General features: G+C 34.8%; 1 protein-coding gene across 5 annotated transcripts; it reads left to right on the top strand.

The window, feature by feature from the left end:
- The first annotated feature begins 3424 nt into the window (after positions 1-3424).
- Positions 3425-21707, top strand: ZRANB2 (zinc finger RANBP2-type containing 2). 5 transcript variants are annotated; one of them, XM_082612410.1, is made up of 11 exons: positions 3433-3703; positions 6148-6200; positions 6291-6399; positions 7450-7532; positions 12635-12711; positions 13003-13137; positions 14298-14467; positions 16016-16102; positions 18057-18215; positions 19273-19346; positions 19866-19953. In XM_082612410.1, the coding sequence occupies exons 1-10, from the start codon at positions 3648-3650 to the stop codon at positions 19304-19306; spliced, it is 963 nt and encodes a 320-aa protein (XP_082468536.1). In that variant the 5' UTR covers positions 3433-3647; the 3' UTR covers positions 19307-19346; positions 19866-19953. The 5 variants fall into 5 exon arrangements, with proteins under 5 accessions (XP_082468534.1, XP_082468536.1, XP_082468535.1 ...); XM_082612409.1 differs by lacking the exon at positions 19273-19346 and having other exon boundaries at positions 19866-21707; XM_082612411.1 differs by lacking the exon at positions 19866-19953 and having other exon boundaries at positions 19277-19341.
- The last annotated feature ends 1185 nt before the right edge of the window (positions 21708-22892 follow it).

The raw sequence follows: 22892 nt of genomic DNA, 5'->3' as shown, positions 1-22892 counted from the left end.
CAGAAACGAAGAGCCAGCACGGCCATAAATAAATAAATAAATATATTAAAAAAAAAAAATTCTGGTCAGTTAAAAAAACATTATTTTAATATATTTCAATTGTAACTCATGCAGTGAATTTAAGATTTGGAACTTTATAAAGTTACTTTTCATTGGTTTTGAACAGTAGATTTTTTTCCTGCATGTGTCTGAACATACAAGAACAAAATCTGCTTGATTTTTCTGTATTTTAAGAAAATTCTCTTAGTTTAGAAATGTAAACCTCAGAAGTTAGATCATTGCCACCTCAAACCCCCAGTTAACTGTACAACTGAGAACAGATCTTTTCTTAATAGCTTTGTAACACATCTTAATATGAGTTATGGCGGATTCAACATCCCAACTGCAAGAAACCTCAATCGCTATTAGGGCCAGAAGTTATCCATGTATCAATCATACCCAGGATGTCACAGGGGGGTCTGTGATCACTCCCTTTGCCCCTAAAGTTAGTACAATATTTAGCCAGGATCTACTGAATGAGAAGGATAGGTGGGATATGTTGAAATGGGCAAACCTATTTGTTTACACTTATTGAAGTTTTAAGAAAATGCCTAAATCATAAGTGCCACAGTTAAATGAATTTTTATAAAATGAACATACCTATGGAACCAAAACCCAGACCATAACAAAGAATATTACCAGAACTCCAAAAAGCTCTTCATGTCCCCTTTCAGTCATTATCTCCTCCCCACTCCCTAGGGTAACCATCATCTTAGATTAGTCTGGCCTGCTTTTGAACTTCATGTTAATGGGTCATATAGCATATGCTAGTGTGTATCTGGCTTTTCCAATTCAATATGTGTGTGTGTGTGTGTGTGTGTGTGTGTGTGTGTAACAGCCATACTCTTCAATGTGGTTGCGATTTGTTTATTGTCATTGCTGTATATAGAATTTCACTGTGTGAACATATAACAGTTTATTTACCCAGGCTACCATTCATAAGCAATTAGGAACTTCTAGTTTGGGGCTATTATGAATAGTGCAGCGATGAACTGCACTGCATTATATACATCTTTAGTGAACATATGTGCCTTTCCGTAGGGAATATACTTGGGAGTCGAATCTTATGGTCATAGGGTATGCATATGTTCAGACTTAATAGATTCTGACAAACATTTTCCAAAGTAAACGATCAACTGACACTTCCACTAGCAGTGTATAAGAATTCTATTTGTTCAACACCCTCTCTAACACTTGGTATTGTCTAAATTTTTCATTTTAATCATTCTGATGGATGCATAGTGGTAATTCGTATTTCCTTGACTTACAGTGCCAGCCAAAATGGAGTAAGACCACTACCACCTATCTTTCCTACTGATTACAACTAAAAGTTTCAGGGCAAAATACAAAAAGCAACTACCTGAGGACTCTGAAAAGTAAACAAAAACAGGCAGATTGGGGAGGAGAGTGAAAACTTAGAAAAATGCCCTGTGTGGTTTTTTTTCTACTTTCTCTCACAGCTTTGACCTGAGGTCTGGCACCCAGTGAAACTGTGGTTTCACAAAGGAAGCAAAAACAGACAGAAATCCCATATTTCTAGCCAGATGAATGGGGAAAGGGAGCTTCTGTGAGCTAAAGTCTGTGGGGGAATACTTGGCTTTTTTCCTCCGTTTTTCCCTCTGGGCTTGACCTGAGAGTTAGGGCCTAGGCTTGGACAGCTACAACCCCAAGAAAAACCCTGTCTTTCTAGACAAGGAAACTGGGAACAGGAGCTTCTGTGGTCCAAAGAATTTGGAGGGAATTCATGTTTTGTTTTGTTTTGTTCTTTTCTCTCACCTCTTTGCTCCAGTGTGGGCCCTAGTCAGATGCTGTAGCTATGGCACAAAGCTAAAACTCCAAGAGAAACCTCATATTTCTAGCAGGAAAAGGAGACCCTTCAAAACGAATATGAGAGGAAAGAATATGAGAGGAATATCAAAAAGGGGCGAGCTGGAGAAGGGAACTCCTTAATTCTATGTATGAATCCACATAAGTCCTGTGCTCACACCTGAACTGACCATCTGCAGGGCAGACAAAAAGCTGCACAGCAAAAGATATGTTAACTGAACTACAATTTAAATTACTACCCAAGTTCCAAAATATTCCTGAGTGTTCTATGTATAGAACAGACTCAAAGAGCACAATAAAACCTTTGAAAACTGAACTGATATGGAACCAGCACCCTCAAGTGAGACTCAACTTGAGATTCGAACTGAACTGGATTGACAGCCTCCTAAAACAAAACAAAACAAAAATCAACATTCCCCAAAGACTTTTATCAGGACCCAGAGTCTATGCAACATAAAATCAAAATGTTTTGGAGAAAAATCACAATTACTCGGGAATTCCCTGGCAGTCCAGTGGTTAGGACTCCGCACTTTCACTGCCAAGGGCCTGAGTTCAATCCCTGGTTGGGAAACTAAGATCCCCAAAGATGCGCGGCAGAGGGGTGGAGGATCACAATTTCTCAATATTTAAAGAACTGGAAAAATATGGCCAGCTTTTAAGGAAAAATCAACAGCTACCAACTGCTAAATAACCAAGATGTTAGCTACCAACTGCTAGATAACCAAGATGTTACAATTACCAAAGACTTTAAAGCAATTACAATTAGAGTAGATGAAGACATTGTCTCTAGATATATGCTGTACTCTAGAAAAATTCTTGCATTTTTGTGTCCGAATTAATGACAAAACCTGTGAACCAGAAGGGATAAACTGTCACAGAAAGTAACATTACCAGTGTAGACCAGTAAAAGTAAGTACAGCTACCTACAAATGTATGCAACAACCTAGGATGATTTAAAAGCACATTGCTGAACGAAAAAAAGTTGCAGACGATTACATAACAATAAACTATCCTTGTAAAGCTCAACCATTTATCAAAGTTAACATACATGTACACAAACTAAATTTTTAAAAGCAAAGGAATAAACCCAAAATACACGAGAGTGTTACCTCTGGAGGAAAGCAAGGGAACAGAATGGGAAAAGACAGGTAATTTTAACAATACTGGCAATATCCTAGTTCCAAAATTGCTGGTTGGTTCCCATGTGTACAATGCTTATCTGGTATACCTATTTACGTACCCCAAAACAATAAGTGTCTAAACGACATCCTGTGTCCATGGTGACAGAACAGAGTTCTCGAGCCTTTATTAAAATAACTTCTCCAGAAACACGAAAAGCCCACTACACCTCAACCTCTTAACGCAGGCAGAGAAACCCGCCTTTGCCAGCGGATCACCGTCACTTCCGCCCCCGCCTCCCTAGCTCCGCCCATCTGATCAGAAGTACTTTCCTTTCGGGTCCTCCCGCCTGTAGGGGGCTCTCGAGGCTTCTAGTGCCACGGAGGCCTCCCGCCTAGGCTGTCCCGGCGGCGCCTGTTAGTTTAGCTCAGAGAATTTATTTGCATTGTAAGTCTTTCGGCTAGGAAAAAATCTCACAGGCATATTTTTCTGGAAAATAACGTTCAAACTCAATCCCGGCCGAGTGTTCTCACTGTCAAACCTTGTCGCAGTGGTGGGAAGGAGTCAGGCAGCGTGGGGACAGCCCCGGAGTGCCAAAAGTCCCTGGCCCTCTTCCTCCTGTGAAGACGCAGCTGCGGGTGATTGTGGTGGCGGCGTCCAAGATGTCGACCAAGAATTTCCGAGTCAGTGACGGTGACTGGATTTGCCCGGACAAAAAGTGAGTTTATGAAGGTTTCCGAATTGGAACGGGGTTGATCGGTAGAGGCTTTCTCGAGTCGACTGGGCATCTTCCGTTTTTACGGTCTCTGGTACCACCAACCGGGTGGAGGCGGCGAATTGCTGGCTCCCGGGCGGGAAGGAGGCTCCTAGTCTCCTCACTATGAGGTCTTTCGGGAGCCTTTGTTTTGAGTATGTCTCCAGCGTTTCCTAGATCATGTCTCTCCAAGTCAGCCCGTCGTTTTCTGGAGGGAGATGGCCGCCCTTTTGCCCCACACTCCACCCCCCGCCCCCGGCCAAGTTTCAGCTGTAAGGAAATCTCCCTAACCGTGGCCACCTCGGTGTCTGATCTCCCCCACGTGACTTTTCCCTGCAGAACTTGACTCTTGTTCGCGGAAAGATTTCTTTTCTTGAACTCATGTTTTTGCTTCTCATAATTCACCTTTTTTTTTCCCTCCAATTTAAACTTAACATACTGTTCATACTTTTTCCTCCTGAACACTATCCTCTTTTGGTTGGTGACATTCTGATTTTTTCTTTATTGACCTTTAATTACCCCACAAAAATTGGACCTTTCGCCTCGTTAGAGCCGAAACACATGAGGCTTGTGTTTTTGCCTGCTCAGCCCTGGAGAATGCCTGCTTCAAAGAAGCACGTGTTTTAGTAGCTCTGCTGAAACCAGTGTGCTCTGTTAAATCGTTAGTACTATTTTATTGACGGGTCCTCAAGTAGGTCTACCTATTTGGAGAGATACGAAAATTACTACGGAAGGTAATTGTCAAAAAAATGGAATGCACAACTCGTTCCAAAAAAAACCATTTGATTTCTTGTCTCTAAGCTAGCCACAGATAGCATGTGGAGTTCATGGTAGTAAAGAATAAAAACTTTGAAGCAAATAAACCTAGGTTTAATTCCAGTCCTATTGCTTATGGATCATGGAACTTTAAATAGGTTATTTAACTTTGCTTTAAAAAAAAAAAAAAAAAAACCTAGGGTGGAAGAGCTCCCTTATAGTGATATAACATAGACTGTATGTGTAGAGCAATAAAATGTAGCAAATACTGATTGATAGCTATGGATAGTAGTTTTAAAATCAAATGTCAAAGGAGAGTAAGTCCTTATTTCCCCAGCATTTGTCTTCTATTCATATTTTAAGGAGTTTAAGTGAAACATCATGTTTTTTTACATAAAAAATTGATGGCTCTCGAATGCATAAAGATTAAGATGACTTGAAGGGTCTCAAGTCTAACCATTTTGAACAGAACAAACAAGTGACTTTTGTGTTGTTGGTTACTTGTAGAATAATGTGCTTTTGACAGTGTCATTAATGACAGTATATTCAAATATTTGAGGTAGGTTTTTGTAAGAGAGTGCATTTCAACTCAGTTACAAATATATGAACAGGGTAACTTCTACAATGTGTATAAATCCAGAAAACATTTTCAGAATATATTTTCAATGCTTATTGGAGTCATAAAGATATTCTTTAGGAGGAAAAAAACAACCTAAAAATTAATTGGAGTGCTTCAGTTTAGTGTCCATTCTATATTTCACAGCTTTATTTCATGCTAGTATAACACCTAAAAAATAATCAGCATTTTAAAATTTAATCTGTACATGTTATTCAGAGCATTTAGCATGCTTTTACTGACATGCAGATGCACTGTGAAGACCATGTTAGTGAACCCAGTAAGTTTTTTGGTTTTGTTCGTTAAATATCAGTATAAAGTGATAGGTCACTTGATGTGTTGAGATTATTGGTTGTAGTTTTTCAACCAGGTTTCAGAGGTTGATAAATATCTCCAAAAACTCAGTTTTCTTTTAATTATTGAACCTATTTATATTTTTAATCAGTACAACCTATCTCCCTTTGTTTTTTACCATCCCACCTCCTATTTCTAACAAGAGTATTTTATTAAGATCTGTGAAGCCGTATCTGACTTAACTCATTTTCTCCCCCTTGGTTCACCCTTAGGATTTTGTATTTCTTATAATTCTTATTGTATAATCTTATTTTCTATACGAAGAATTACTTTAAAGTTTTTTTGAACCCCTGGTGCTTCATCAGTAATTGCTCAAGTGGACTCACATCTCACTTAAGCTTTGTGAGGGGATTTCATTATAATTAACGATATGTGCTAATAGGACACTGAGGCACAGAGATCCACAGTGACTTACCAGGATCACATAATTGGTAAGTGAAAGACTGGAGTTTCTTATTCTCGACTTGTGACTTCAAATCTTGTATTTTTTCCACCTAAATTGTGAGGGTTGGTGTTTGGGGTTTTTTTTTGTTAACATTGACATTAACATGAAAAGAGATGGTGGTAGAAGTTCTGGACCCAGGTATATAGCGAGGGCACATTAAAAAGTTGTTTAATAAGATTTTTAAAATTATATAAGTTTAGTAGATGTCTGTATAAATATTTTTTACTTTATTTTCAGATGTGGAAATGTAAACTTTGCTAGAAGAACTAGCTGTAATAGATGTGGTCGAGGTAAGCATTTAAGGAAGCTTCCTTTAAGACTGTGTATACAGATCATTTCTTTATTTTCCCAGATTCATACTTCATTTTTCTATTCTTCAGAGAAAACAACTGAGGCTAAGATGATGAAAGCTGGAGGCACTGAAATAGGAAAGACACTCGCAGAAAAGAGCCGAGGCTTGTTTAGTGCTAATGACTGGCAGTGTAAAACGTATGTGTTTCAAATTATCGTCCTCACTTTTTCCCATAATAATATATCTAGCCACTACTTGTAAATATTACCTACTCTCACTAGTCACATTGACAAGCCAAAGTAACCTTTAAATTAAAGGTCTGTTGATTATTATTAAGTCTATATCTGACATATAGTATAAAGAACTTTTAAATTCTATTGTTTAATGGTAATATCAGTTGTTACTAAGATGAATTATGTATACCAGTAAACAGATGCTTAAGGTGAGCTAACATTCAAAAAAAAGAAGAAGAGAAGGGTATTTAAAAGCACTAAAACATTTCTTTCTGTTAAAAAATCTCAAAAAACTTTTAGCCTGTATCATTAGTGTGAAATATACCACAAAATTTATTTTGCCTGTTTGCACAGTAATTTTAGAATCATAAGTTGCATACCATAGATAATTATTCCTAATTAGGTAGGTTTCTTAATATTTCTGGTTTTCACATGCTGTATTGATTTTTCCAATATCCATCTTTTCTGTTAAGCAGATGAACCAAATACACATGAAAGAAGACTGAATCAGAAGAGGGTCTTACACAAATTTCTGGTCTTACAGACACTAAGTTAGTATTAGATAACTTTCCAGCAAGATTAGTTGCTGAATTTGGGATCCAGTGCTTGAACTCATTATGCAAAACAAAAATTTTTTAACATTATTTGGAAGGTATAACCTAACTCTTGAGGTGAATTTGGAGACTGGGAAATTAGTAGAACCTTTCGTTTAAAGTGGTATTTTTCCCCCCTATGATGGCAGACTCTCTATAGATATAATTAGTCATTGATTTCTCATAAAATGACAATGGCAGTCTTCATGCTGTATAGGTTTTGCTTCTCTGCTTAAGTAGTTCAGTCTGTTGGAACCATACTCTCTCCAGAATCCGTACATTGGTACATTTTCTTTGTAGCATCCTTAGTACACATTCCTTTATGATAGTGAGTTCACCCTACTTTTTATTTTAAAATTTAAAAAATTTACTATTTGTCTTATGTTATAGTCTACTAATTGGATATTTTTCACTTTTAAAGTTGCAGTAATGTGAATTGGGCCAGAAGATCAGAGTGTAACATGTGTAATACTCCAAAGTATGCTAAGCTGGAAGAAAGAACAGGTAATATTCAAACACAGTCCAACTAAATGATTTTAAAATAACTAAACATTGAAATTAATAATTGTACCACTTCATAAGAGCACAGTAAATGAAGATTGTTTATTCTGCCCTTTTTTTGCGAGGGGGGGCCGCTGCGTTGGGTCTTCATTGCTGCATGCGGGCTTTCTCTAGTTGCGGCGAGCGGGGGCTACTCTTCGTTGCGGCGCACGGGCTTCTCATTGCGGTGGCTTCTCTTGTTGCAGAGCACAGGCTCTAGGCACACGGGCTTCAGTAGTTGTGGAGCATAGGCTCAGTGCTTGCCGCACGCAGGCCCTAGAGTGTACAAGCTTCAGTAGTTGCGGAGTGTGGGCTCAGTAGTTGTGGCTCGCGGGCTCTAGAGTGCAGGCTCAGTAGTTGTGGCGTGCAGGCTCAGTTGCTCGGCATGTGTGATCTTCCTGGACCAGAGGTCGAACCCGTGTCCCCTGCATTGGCAGGCAGATTCTTAACCACTACGCTAGCAAGGAAGTCCCTGCCCTTATATTTTTTTACCTTGTTTTTTTTCCCCTCATCCACAAGTCATCTTTTGTTTGATAATTTCACAATTTACAAAGTACAGTGTCAGGAGGCCTTATCCTTACAAGTAGTCGACATTAGGATAGTTTTAGAAATGCTTTATTCCTCACTCTTTCCTCTGCTGGTCTAAATGTTTGTTATTAGCAATGATAGGGTAGTACCATTTTTTTAATTCATTTGATATCCTAGTATGACAAAAAAGAGCATGGGGCACCATTTAAAGTAATTGTCTAAAGTTTAGGCAATAATTATCAAATTTGGCTATACATTAGAATCATTTGAGAAACTCTAAAAATCCAGATTCCAAAACAGAGCTATCAAAGCTCTTTTGGGGTGAGTCCCAAAAATCTGCAGGTGATTCAGATAGTGTTTGGTAATCATTGGCCTAAATAATAACCTATCATTGGCTCTGTGTGTTGTCAGTGGTGGGGTGAAAATATTTGCTAAATAGAATATAGTTTTCCCATTATCATCAATTAGTGCAACCACATTATCAGTGTACTTCACATCCGATTTTATCATTCAGCAACTTGTACAATCAAAGGCTCCATTCTATATATATAGTCACCTTGTCAGACCTAGACTTAGTAAACTATTTCCCTGTTTTCTTTTCCTCTCTGACTTTGGACAATTCCATGCTCTGTATAGACTAAGACCTTTTAAATAAGGGTCTCCCTTTATTTCCTTCCCTTAGCTCTTTAAGGTTTACATTTTTTCCCCTGTATTTTTAATCTATCCCCTCCACCCCCTCTGGTTGTTTATTCTGTCTCCTTTTTGGTTTTATTTTCGTGGCCACAGAATGTTGGGGTTCTTCAAGGTCCAATTCCTGAGCTCTCTTTTTTGCTCTATATTTTCTAGGCATTTTCTTCTAAGCCCTGAGTTTAAGTGAGCATTGGCACACCAGTGAGAACCAAATTTATGTCTCTAGCTCAGACTTCTTTGACCTGTATATTCAGCTGCCTATTCAACATCACCATGTAAATGTCAAACTCATTATATCCAAACTGAATTCATGATTTTCCCCCAGGACGTGGCCCTCTTTTAGTGATCTCTTTCTCATGATTAGTACCACCCACCATATGCTTGTTACATAAACCAGAAACTTAGGTGTCCTTCTTAATAACTCCTTCATCTCTCCTGTACCCCCAAAAGTCTTTTCCATCATTACCCTAGGCAGAGATACCACTATATCTTGTTTCTTGGAAAAAGAGCCATCTTGTTGGTGTCTGTACATACTCCCCTCCTGCTCAGTTGCAGCCAGGGGTTTTTTGTTCCAACCTAAAACTCCATTTGTGTAAAACTGTTTTGATTGCTTTTAGGATAAAGTCCAAAATCTTCTAACAGTTTTAAAAATTGTAATTCCTAAAAGCCTTTTATTTATTCACATTCTCTTTGACCTATTTTATGACTCCTTTAAAAGTTTCACTAATGCAGGAGCTATAGTCTAACAACTGAAGTTGTCAAAGTTTGTTTGATAACCTCACTTTCCTTTACTCATTATCTTTTTTCTGTCATTCTGGTGTCTTGACTCTTTCCCATTTCCCCATATATAAGTAGTTGTCTTTTGCTGGTCACTGTTGAAGATGTGAGCTAATACATACTGTTGCTCTCTAGTTTCTCTTTACTATTTGTTCTGTTTACTAATTAATCAAAATACAGAATAATAGAATTTTCAAGGTAGTATCTCAGTTCTTCCTTTGAAGTACATGTTATATTCATCCCCTTTTCTCTCTTCATTTCCATTGTCACAACCCTGATTCAGGCCAGTTTTAAATCTGTGTTTGATCCTTTACTGGTCCTTGCTCATATTTTTCATATTTTGAGACAAATTTTAAGATATGATTTTTATTTTAACACTTGCTAAAAACATACAGAGGTTCTTGGTTGCTTGTGTCATCTAAATTGTATTATTTTTAAAAAAAGCAAAACTCATTCTTTAAATGGTACCAGAATTGTGGCATTTCCTATACTAATATATTGAAGAAGTATTTTTTGGCCATTGGGCAAGGTTCTGGGGATACTTCAGTGAGCAAAACAGACATGTAAAGGCAAGGATTAATGAAGTCTTTGAGAGAGCAATGTTTAAGCTAAGAAGTGAAAGTAGCAAGTTGAGAGATCATTCTAAGCAAGAACAAACAGTTTGTGTGAATCAGGCCCTGAGACTTGAAAGAATTTAGCATATTGGATGAATTCCTAGGAGCTCCAGAAATCACTTCAGAAATAGGCAAAGGCCATGTAAATCATGGTAAGGAGTTTTATTTTGTTCTAAATATAATGGGAAGTAACTGAAGGATTTTTACCAGGGTGACACGTCTAATTTTCTTTAAACATTACTGGTTTATGGAAAAAGAATTAGGGGGTGGGAGTGGCAAGAGTGGAAGCAAGAAGACCAATTTTTACAGTATTCCCTGAAGAGCTTCAAACCAGTAGAATGAAGGAAACACACATAAAATTTAAGCCAGTTATTCCTGTAACTCACTTATTATTCAGTAGAAATGATGCTGAATTTTTTTTTATGATAGAGCTGCTATATTTCCCACGTATAGGGAAAGAGTTCATGAGGTGTATTTGTTGTATGGGTTCAAACAGCATACCTTAATAATCTCTTTATTGTTAACAGATTGTTTAGGTTCTTTTTCTATGGCCTATGTGAGAGAACATGAAAATAGCTTTGTATTTGCTATCAAACTCACTTTAAAGTAATTTTACTTACATACCTATGCAAAATCTACCTATATGAGTTACAGTTCACTTTCTAAATCTTGGTATAATTGATTCTTTAGCTCCCCATATTTGCCGTACCATTTTTTAGCTTTAGATTACTGACTAAACAAAGACCTGTACTAAAAGCCTATTGATTTTAAATAGGATTGTTTTAATATGTTTACATTTCCACATATAACTATTTATATTTACATAAATATATACCCAGTTTATCAGGCATTTTTCTGCACTGGCCTTAAAAACAATCATTCTGTTGTATCGTATTTTTCCTTTTTTTTCTTATGTGAATCACTTTCCATCTAGATCCCATGAATTTTTTTGTCTTAATTTTTCACCAACTTCAAAGTATTTTGAGGTTTAGGTCTTTACTATTAGTCATCTCTTACAATTTGTTTATCAAACTACTCGTACCTTAGTCTCAGGACATACTGATATAATATTAAACATATATGTAGAGACAGGAAGTTATATTGTTGAATTATAACTTTCTACAGTGTTTATATTCCAAAATTAACATTGAATTTGAGCTGTTTTGAGGTGAACATATACCCAGTTGTACTTGTTTCTGTTTCTATATATTTGATACTCTGAAAAACTAGAGCCACGATTTTACTAAGGAAAAGTTGTTATTGGTATTTAAGACACTTTTCATTTTTGTATCATATGCATAGAAACAAAAGGAAATTCTTGTGTATTACAGTTGGAGTCTGTTTTGTCTCCAGAACAAGGTAGGAGGAGGAGGAAAAAAGGGATGATATCAAGTGATATCCAAGGATAAACACTGATACATTGCAGTTTTCACTGGTACAAAGTACAGTGAAGAAAGGAAGGATTTTGTATTAATGTGATTTTTTTTTTAAGAAAGTTAATTTTATTACATTATTTTATTGGGGCAATTACATGCTCTCTACTGTTTGTTTGTGGCTCTTTTATGAAATGATGAGAGGGTAAGTGATGAGTTTTTTTTTTTAATGTCCGTGATTGACAGATTTAAAGTCACAAATCTTGAATTTTTAAAAATACTTCTTTGTCTGTAAGTTTACTTAACGTTTTGCTGGTTCATTAAATCCAGGAATCACTCTTTATGTGCTGGTACTGCTCTGAAATATGAGGTAGTTAGATTACATTACTTTTAATCACATCTCGATCTGTCAGTCTAAATTGTAGATGTTAGTTGTGACAGCAAACAATAATGGTTTGCTGATCCTGATTGCTTTTTAGTAGCATATTTTCAGTAGAGAAGTTACTGGCTTCTTCAAAAACCTGAGTGACTTTTAACTGTATTTAAAACCAGTTTGGATGTCCTTTATTGTGTCATTATATTTGTCTATATAATTAAACATTTTCCAAGCTCTAGCTACATTTTAGCCCAGCAAAATTTCAGTGTATCAAAAGATTTCAGACCATTTTCAACTAGTAAACAGTAAAATTTGTTAGTTGGTTCTTATTGAACCCTCTTTTCCCAGAATAATTAGGGTAAACTACAGAGGAAAGTCCTTTTAAAACTTGGTTATAGCAGAGGTTTAAGGAGATGTTTTCCACCCATATGTTCCATGCATTACTAAAGTCATATAGGACATTTTGAAATTGAGAAGAGCTATAAGTGTAGCCACGGGACTTTTCCAGCTATGGTATGTAACTTTTAGACTGTTCTCTATAGTGATTTGGTGGTTTTTTGGGGGGTTTTTTTTTGAGACCAGTAATTTATTAAAGGGTAGACAAATGTCTTTGATAAGATTTTCTTTTTTTCTGTTGCTTGTGATTCTGACATGTTTTTGTTACTTTGATGAATTGTGATAACAGTATATGCCCCCCCCCCTTTTTAGGATATGGTGGTGGTTTTAATGAAAGAGAAAATGTTGAATATATAGAAAGAGAAGAATCTGATGGTGAATATGATGAGGTAAGCATACATTAGTGTGCAGGTTGAAAGCAACTTAGAGAAACATGTTAGAAAATACCTTGCAAAAGGAAAACATTAAATGTATCTCATTTTTGTAAGTACACTTTGAGTCTTTTACAGCAGCTTACCATTTTGTAGGAAATCCTAATGGACTTAAACATATAATTGACATAAAAATGTATATTAACCAACATAAAAATGTATATTAACCTAAATATATAAAATAATTTCTTTGAAAAAAAGTATTTAACAGTTTCAGCTAACAGAAGTATTATGAAACTTTTTCTTTAGTTTGGACGCAAAAAGAAAAAATACAGAGGGAAGGCAGTTGGTCCTGCATCTATTTTAAAGGAAGTTGAAGATAAAGAATCTGAGGGAGAAGAAGAGGATGAGGATGAAGATCTTTCTAAATATAAATTAGATGAGGTAAATTATTTCCTTATATTTCCCCTTTGTCTTACTCAGGCTATGGGATAACATATGAATGTCTTTGACAACCTTTGGCCCATGGTGAAGATGTGTTCTCCAATGTAATCATTTGTTTTCACAAAGATTTTGAGCTTCTGCTCTGCCAGGCATTATTCTGACTCCGGAGATACAATAGTGACTGAGACACAACCACCCTTCTTTTAAGGGAACTTAAATTCCAGAGGGGGAAAGACATAAATGAACAAGATAATTTAGATAGCAGTACTGTGGTGTAGACACATGGTGTGATAGCAGAGCATTAGAAGAGCTACTTTGGTTTTAGTGGTTGGGGGATTTCTGAGGCAGTGGAATTTGAGCTGAAATTTGAGTGGCAGAATGATATGAAGGAGCCTGCTGTAAGAGCTGGGGTCAGAGCACTTTTAAGGCAGGGAGAACAGCAAATAAAGTTTCCCCTAGCAGGAAACAAGCCAGCACCATCCAAAAAATCATACATAGGCTAGTGTGGTTAGAGCAGAGGGGAGAATGTAATGGGGGGGGGTCAGCAGCCACATTAGGTCTGGTGATGTTTTTTCTGTGGGGCCTGAGTGTAAAATTTTATGGATGAATAGATCCAGATTAAGGGTACTCTGGGGACTGAGCATAAGATGCCCTTGAATGCAGCTGAACAAATCAATGCGAAACAAGTTTTAAAAACAAACAAATGTATATTTATCTGATCTGTGTTTTAGAGTGATGACTGTCAACATATTGAGATACTTGGGAGGCAGAATGGATTTGCAGTTAGGGAGACTACCTAAAAGGTTATGGTAGTATACTAAAGAATGAAGTTCTGAACTAAGACTAAGGGAGCTGGATTCAAGAACTTTTAAGGGAGTAAAACTGAAAATTCTTGACAGCTCATTTGGAAATACATTGTGATGAAAAAGAAAATGAGTATGACTTCTACATTTACTTCTTTTACTGTCTGAGACAGTCATTAAGTCTCTTTAGCTGAGGTGAGGAATTAGTAGTCAGATTTCAGGACTGAGAATGAATTTGCTGAGGTGTTAGCTATATAATAAATCCATATGGAGATGTCCAGTACACAGAACTATTCATCATTCCTAGATAGCATGGATCTAAATGTCTAAATATAATTGACTCTGAGTTTTCGTTAGGATGAGGATGAAGATGATGCTGATCTCTCAAAGTATAATCTTGATGCCAGTGAAGAAGAAGATAGTAATAAAAAGAAATCTAATAGACGAAGTCGCTCAAAGTCTCGGTCTTCACATTCACGATCTTCATCACGCTCATCCTCCCCCTCCAGTTCAAGGTCTAGGTCCAGGTAAACGGGTACAGGTCAAGGGTAACACCAGTCAAAATGTCAGTATCTAACTTCTTTACTTATAAATTTTGTTTTTCTTGACTAAATAAGCTTTCCTTTTATTTCAGAGTTTTCATTCAAGTCATCTTTTTATAAGATAATTTTTTCTGTCTTAGTGCCATGAAGTTATTGTCCAGTATTTTCAGAAATACAAAATTTTAATATGAAACTACCTTAGTCCATTTTAACACCATGCCTTTTATTAAAATAGACTTTAAAATTCAATTAAATCATTATATATAGTGATATTGAGTTATCTAAGGAGATGGTTTACATTTAGAAATTTTAAAGTAAATAAAGTGAAGATTTATATTTCCACTGATGATTTTAAACACTAGTACAAAAATTTTCTAGGCATTTAAGTTGCTTACTACACAGTGTTTTATTTGGTATATGTGTTCTGAATAAAGAAGCAAATTCAGCTGTATTCTATTGTCTTAATGCTCATACTTTAGAGCTGTCCAGGAATAAATCAGAAGACTTAATTTGTGTTGTACTTGAATATTATTTTGTTAGTAATGTAAAGTTTTAATTGAAAAGTCCCTCATTGTGCAAGCAACAATAAAAATGAAGTTTTGGTTGAGAAAAAGCAATACCTTATGTAAGCAATCTTCCCTTGAAGAACTCCTATTTAGTTAGGTGAAACTATGTGCAATGAATTTTAACTGTATTTGGGAATAAAATATTAGCTAATTGAGTAATTAATAATTAGATAATTGTTAATTGAGTACTGTAAAGCCTGAAAGCTTAAAAGAGTGATTATAAAGATAATTTTAAGGTAAAAATTATTGTTTTTCTGCAGATAATTATTTTCAGGGACAAATTAAGTGTATAAATTAAATGAAATTTATTTCATTTGTTGACTTTTTAAATTCACATGGACCATTATCTCCCCTATGTCGTTTTTCAGTAATATATTTATGTAAAACAGTGACAGGATTGTCAATACAGTTTCTCTTTAATTCTCTAACCTTTGAGTAGACAGAAAAACCTGTGGATTTAAAAACGTACACATATCAACATTTAAGCTTTATGCTAGATAGTGACTAAGAAAATAGAAGGATTTTTAAATTGGAAAAGGGAAATTGATGGAAATATTTCACAGAAGTTAAATATAAACTGCAACATCCAGTATTCCTGGATGTGTAAGTCCCGGGATACTTTTAAATATTTGTGAACATATAAAGTATTCAGTGTTAATAAAGTGATAATGCTGGACGTTTTTATTTGTACAATCTCGAATGATTTTTAGAGAAGTTTTGTCAAACTTGGAAAGTATTAGTTGATGATTTTCAAAAATTATCTATTACCTTAAGTTTTGGCATAAGTATTAATACAGAATAAAAGTTTAAAATAAACCTTAAAATACTGTATTTTGAAAATATATGTCCTAAATAGTATTCTTAGTATATGAAAATGAATTCTAATACATATTTTTCTTTCAGTGTTCGTATCACAAAGCTTAATTAAGTGGTCCTGGAAAAAAAAAATCCTTCCATGTTGTTCCAGGTCCCGTTCAAGAAGTTCTTCCAGTTCGCAGTCAAGATCTCGTTCCAGTTCCAGAGAACGTTCGAGATCTCGTGGGTCGAAATCAAGGTGAATGAGGTAGCATCTCTCTGTAAAGCAGAGAGAAAAAATATTTAAAGGCTGCAGAAGGCGTTGCTTTTTTTCCCTTATTTTGCTTCTACTTGTCAATTTTATTTTAGCATTAGAAAACTAATGCACTTGCCTCAGCTTAATTTTCTCACCGTGAGACGTTTCCATTGCCAGCAGTGTGCCAAGACATTCCCATGATTGAATTAACATGGTTATTTTGCATTATGCAAGGTTTGCTATTTTTGTGCTAAACTGTGATGAAGTAGGAAGATGGAGCCAAGTCTTATCACCAAATGTCTGTTCATTAAAGTTATTTTGCAGTAGTAGTTAAAATAAATTGAGATATGCAAATAAAAACTTTACTCCATATTTTAAAAGGAAGAAAAATAACTGCCTCAAAACATTTTGTTTTGCATGGCAATTGTTTCAACATTTATAGAAACAATTTTGTCATTTATATTAGGTGAAGTTTCTGGAGGGTTTTATTTTCATTTATCTGTAATATAACACAGAATATTGTACACAGTATGTATAGTATGTAAGAAATATAGACACTTTGTAAATTCCACAAATTAAATCAAGAAGTTTGGTTGGTTAGTCTAGGTAGCGTGTGATGTTAAAGTAAGCATTCTTGTTAACTTCAGGTTGCATTTAGTTAGACGTGCAGAGGGAAAATAATTTGTAGAGAAGCAAGTGAGAAACTAGCTTTTAGCCTCTTGGAGTTTTTTCTAGTCTTGGTCAAAATATACTGCCTTTCTTTTTAATTTAATTTGTTTATCTATTAAAGGCAGCTAACGTGAATAAGAGAACAACGAAAATTCCACTTGTGTGGAACTACACTGAAGTGTAGTGGTAGCTATTTTGGTAAAAATAATTGCTTAATAGCTTATTTTAGAGCCAATCTGTAGCATTAGAGGGCAACTGTAAGTTGAGAACATTAAGGAGAAAAGAATGATATGCACACTTGTATTAAGCCAATACAAAATAGAGAGCAAGTGAGATTATTGTTATTATGTATTATCAATGTTTCCTTTCTTTTATTTGAGTGCTTCTTAGGTGAAGATCCTTAAGTCCTAGTTCCCTTTGGGAAGCACTTTAATTAAGGTTTACAGAACAGCCTTCATATTCTTTTCAAACATTTTTTTCATTGCTTATAACTTTCCAAAGAATTCTCCTTTTGGGCTTTCTGATTTTATTTTAAGCCCAAAGGTGAATTTTTTGGGAAGTTTGAGCTAAATTACTTCAACCAAAATATGTAAATGAAGAAAAAAATTGTATTTAAACATTTGCGCATTTACCTCGGCCTGAAACATGTGAATGTCAACACTTCATACTTCATGGATAGTAATCCTTCATAAAAATAAATATTGTTAATATAAATCAAGTTTTAAAGTTATTCATTTTATTTTCCTTTGAATACTTAGCGATTTAATAGCTACTGTTCTTTGTCATTTTGTCCCCCTATTCCTGCTTTTTCTACAGCAGCTTAACTAATTAGTTGCATAATTCCACAGCGAATTGTTATGCTTACTTTCCTCAGGAAGTTGTATGATACATATTTTTTCCCCAAATGGAAGGATGTAGTTTCTAGACATAAAGTCATGCAAATGCCCACCTGTTAGCTTTGCTATTTATGTATACTTTAAAATGAAAGCCTTAAATTTTAAAAGAAGTATTTAATTCTACTTTATAATACAGTAAGCTGGTTTTTAATTGTAAGTAATGAGCACTTATCTTAGAATTTTTTAAAGTGATGAAATTAAAGTAAATTATTTAAGTAGAATTATTTCATGGTTGAACCAGAAGTCTTCTGTTGAGTAAGCAGTAAGTATTCTTTCTTATAAAACTTTTATAGTTATAAATTCTGTTTGTTTATTTTTGGAGCTATTAACTAAACCATCTGCCTGATTTCTTCTTTTAATGAAATGTTTGATTTGTTTCTCAATCAATGAAGATCCAGCTCCAGGTCCCACAGGGGCTCTTCTTCCCCACGAAAAAGATCTTACTCAAGTTCATCATCTTCTCCTGAGAGGAACAGAAAGAGAAGTCGTTCTAGATCTTCTTCATCTGGTGATCGCAAAAAAAGACGAACAAGATCACGGTCACCTGAAAGGTTTGGGTTTCTGTAGAAATAAGAATGGGTGTTCTTAAGTGTGTTTAATAGAGTAACTGAACTTCTCAGTCAAGGATTAGATTTTCATTATCTCCTTCGTTCCCACTTTAAATTATTCTTTTCAACTTTGGACTTCAAAAAACAGATAATTACTTTGTTTATCCTTTGTGCTTTGATCAGGTTGTTTAGAAAAGATCAAACCACTCTCTTCCACTATTTGATCATTTTGTTTAAATTTTTATTTTCATATATAATTATTATAGCCAACTCTCGGTTATTTCTGTCTCTTAAGATTTTAATTCAGAAGCTGTGTGTTGACGTAATTTAGAGGTTGATTTTTATCAGTATTTATGCTCTTGATTTTACATTAAATATTAGAAACCGTAGGATTCTAGGGCATCTAATAAGAAAATTAACTATTACAGATCATTGGAAATCTGTCCTAATTTAAATATGTATAAATGCATTTCCACAACAAATTATTGTTTCGTGACCTTTATAAGGAAATTGTTCTTGTAGCTAATACATTTTTCATCTTTCAGTCCAAATCCTTTTTTTTTTTTGTAGAGAAAGACCTTTACTAGATTACTTAATCTGTGTTGACATTTTTAAAAGTGGGAAAGTGTGTCATACGTCAGCCTTTTCTGCAGCAGGCTAATTAATTATTCGGATTTATTATTTTTCTCTTGGTTCTCAATGTCTACATAGTCATTTTAATGGCTTCCTTAATAATCTTTGCAAATTTTTATATCCTTTCAGCTTGTGAAAGTAAGGATTAGATAAAATCTGATTTTTGCTGTGTTCAGTGCTAGGATTACCTCTACTTGTACATAATGACTGGTTTTGCATCTTCCCATTTTGTAGTTTAGATATTAAGGTTACACACAAGTAGTCTAATTTCTGTGCATTTGTTCCTTTGTAAGAAAATTACTCCATACTTCAATGAAACTCATTCTGTTGCTTTTTTTCCACGTCTGCAAATTTTTATCTTAGCCACATATAATCCCCCTAGCTTGTTGTCATCTAAACTTAATGAACATGTTCTCTATTCCATAAGCCAGGTGATTGGTGAAAACACTAAACAACCCTGAGCCCAGGGCCAACCCCTCGGAACACCACTACTTTACCCAGGTTGATATATTGCCTTATTCATATTAGCTGCATGAATATAATCCTGTAACTAATTTGTACAATCATCTTGTGTGACCTAGATTTCCAAAACATAATTATTTATGGATATATATTTGCATACACAGAAGCCTTGCTATATCTATTTTACATATAGATTACCACATTATATACAGTGTATCACAGAGAACGATTAAGTCACGCTGCCATCACCAAGTTTATATGTCTTTGTTGTAGTAATCTGTAGTTTTATACAATTTTGCAAGGCTTTCTTTCATTACCTTAAATAATTGAGAGGTGGCTATATTGAGAGATTTTTAAATTATGATTGCACTGCTACTGGGCTCATATCCAAGGTCTAAGTACTAGTTAATTTTATGTGTATAAGTTTATATCTCAGATTTTAATTATTCCTCTTACCAGTGTAATGAGGTTTAATTTTTCATATTCTCAAAGTCTTACGAATGCTGATATTCAGCTCCAGCTTACCAGATTACCTGCTTTCTCCATTATGTCTTACAGGCACCACAGGTCACCTTCTGGATCATCCCATTCTGGTTCCCGTTCAAGTTCAAAAAAGAAATAATGAATTAAAATTTACATCTTAAAAAAAAAAAGTCTAGTACAGTGCATGAAGCGAAGCATATTTTTTAAGAAGTTGGTGTCTTACTTGGTCAGAAGTGCTAAATCTGCTAGTAGAGGTGCATGCCTTTCATTGCTTTTCAGAACAATACAGCTGTGTTTATTTGTGAAATTAAAAGTAAATGGTATTTTAAGCCATAATGTCCCAAAATAGATGCTTTGTTTATCATTTGTTATTTACAACCATCTCAGCTATAACAAAGTACTTTGTTTTTTAATTTGAACTCTTGTTTTTCTCATCTCCAAATATGAGCATTACCTAGGCTTGTCTGGACTTTGGGCATGGAAGCAAGACCGTGGTAAAGTAGTTGGAAACAATCTGTTTATGTTAATCCGGGAAAAGGAGTCAACCTGTTTATGTTAACCTATGTCGAAGTGATTCTTATTAACTAGTTCTAAAACAGCCAACTGGAAATTTCTTTATTTTGGAATTCCCTATGTTAAGGGTGCCTTAGAATCATTGTTTCTCTTTTATCCAGTTTTACTTTTTGCACCACCAAGTTTAATACAGAAAAGTTTTGTGAATTGGAGAGGAGAAAGGTGTTATTTATTTCTCCTTTTCTGACACGTAATTTTGAGCAAGAATGCCAAACAGTTCATCTCTACTAATATGGTTGATGAGAAAAACATCTTATTTTTAAATGTTTAATATTTTTAGGAGCTTTGTGTGATATCCTTTAAAAATCTAGTTATCACATCATAGGGTAGACAGTTAAATCATAGTTAACGAGGAACAAATTGAAGAAAGTTTTTGAAGTATATTTCTCTTTGGGTGAAAGACCAACAGACGTGAATTTAAGTGAACATTTGCTTTGAGATGTTTAGCTTTAAACACATTGCGTAAAATTTTCTTCTGAGTTACAAATGAATGCTTATTTCCTCATGACATAAGCAGGAATAATTGTTCCTATTCACTTGAAATTACTTATGGCTTAAAATACTTTCAAGGTTTATTTCTCAAAATTAAAATCTGGTCATTTGAGCTCTGTTCTGTCTTATGGTTTTAAAAATGGTTTCTCTTAACAGTATCTTCAGTGACAATGCAAGGTAAGTATATTAAGGGAAGTTGACAATTGTGCTTGGGAACTTATTGTCATGGGGATCAGTATCAGTATCCACATTTTTTTGTTTTGGGTGGGGGGTTTGTTTGTGTTTCCTTAATATTAATGTCTACTGCAACTAAAAATTAAAATGTTTTAAGGTACTTAGTAGAACAAAATTATATTTGTTTTTTATTTTGAAATGAGTGATTTTTCTCTTCAACTCATCTAAAGATGAAAGCGAAATAGCTTACCTAGAAATATTTTGATAATATTTTTACAATGAACTTCCCCTGCTTTTTTTATGTCTTAAAATTTTCTTTGCTACATTTACTGTAGGTTGCACAAGAACTTTACTCTCTTGTAATTGTGCCTCAGACTTCTTGAAAGTCCACCTTCTAAATTGCCCAGATGATCTTCTAGATTCTACATGTTATCGTTGGTTTATTCTTGTGCTTTCTGTATTTAAAACTTTGGCTGTACTAATAAGTAAATGCAAGGTTATAAATTTAGCTAATAGTAGTTTACAGACAATTCAAATGATTATGATTTTATTTGGTTTAACTAAGCTGTACTAGTTCATTTCATAAGGAAATGATGCTGTAGACAAATGTAAATAAAGCTTGTGAGTCAAGCATCAAGTGGTGTTTGTTAGAAATAAATTAGAATTTTTAAGCTCTGATTTAATGTTCATTTTTAAGCTTTTTACAGTCTGGTTTGTTACTTTTGATTGTGCATCTTAAACTCCCTATATTCACTTACCCTTTATGTAAGGTCACCTTATTTTTATATATGAATGCTTGGTTTAAAACATTCCAAAGCCATGATCACTATAACCTTGGGCACTGAACAATTTTTGTGACTTTTTTAAACAGAAGAGTACCCAAATTTGTTGAATATTTTATACCAGAACATAACCTTTTTCCATGTGGCAAAAAACATGCCATAGTGTGCTTCCATTAAAACTGTCACTTTATAGCACTCAACAAGTATCCCTTTTAACTGCCAAGGGTTCTTAAATTTCCATGTGGAACCCTTCATCTAAACAACATTGAATGGTTGGTATCTGGTAACAAATGTCCAAGTTCAGAGCAAGCTCTAAGCATAGGACCATCTCTAGGCATACCTACCAAGGTAAAACTAATCTTCGATTTTTTTTTTTTTTTTTCCTCATGTCTTCTTGACATTTGGCATCCACAGCTAGTGTTGTAGATGCTGGTGAGAAGGCAGGGAATTTCTCCCTTCTGCCCCACCTAACAATCTTGACATAATCGTTAGTTGTTTTGTTTTGTTTTTTAATAGAAATAGCATTATAGCTTTCCTGAACTGGAAATAGTTTTATTTCTGGAAAACAGTGGAGAGTTTTAATTTAAGGACAATTTAAGGTATATAATAGTGATTTGCAGGCTAATTCTTCCTGTCACATTTACATACTGTAGTATATCATCCCCTGTTTTACAAAAAGGAAGATTATAGTTTAAGGAAATTAAAAACTTGCCCAAGGGAGCCATAGGAGTAGCATAATGGGGATTCAACCCCAAGTCTGATGGCAGATTTCAGTATTACCTCTAATAACAACCAAATAACATGTTTGAGAAGATAGAAGTTAAGCCAAAATGGTCAGGTGTTTTTTAATCTGATTTAGTAAGAAGGTGTTAATTTCAGTCATTTACAGGTAGGTAGATTGGTAGACAGGCATACTATTTTGAAATAACTTTAAATATACAGAAAAGTTGTGAAGGTTGTATGGGGAGTTCCCATATACCCCCACCCAGTTTCCACCATGGTTAGCTTATTACCCTGTGATTTTGTCAAAACTAAGAAACCAACATTCATGTATTACTATTACTTAACAATCCAGATTTTG

Source organism: Mesoplodon mirus (assembly GCF_964341445.2).
Source record: "Mesoplodon mirus genome assembly, chromosome: 3".
Taxonomy (NCBI): domain Eukaryota; kingdom Metazoa; phylum Chordata; class Mammalia; order Artiodactyla; family Ziphiidae; genus Mesoplodon; species Mesoplodon mirus.
This window is presented reverse-complemented; position numbering and strand designations above follow the sequence as displayed.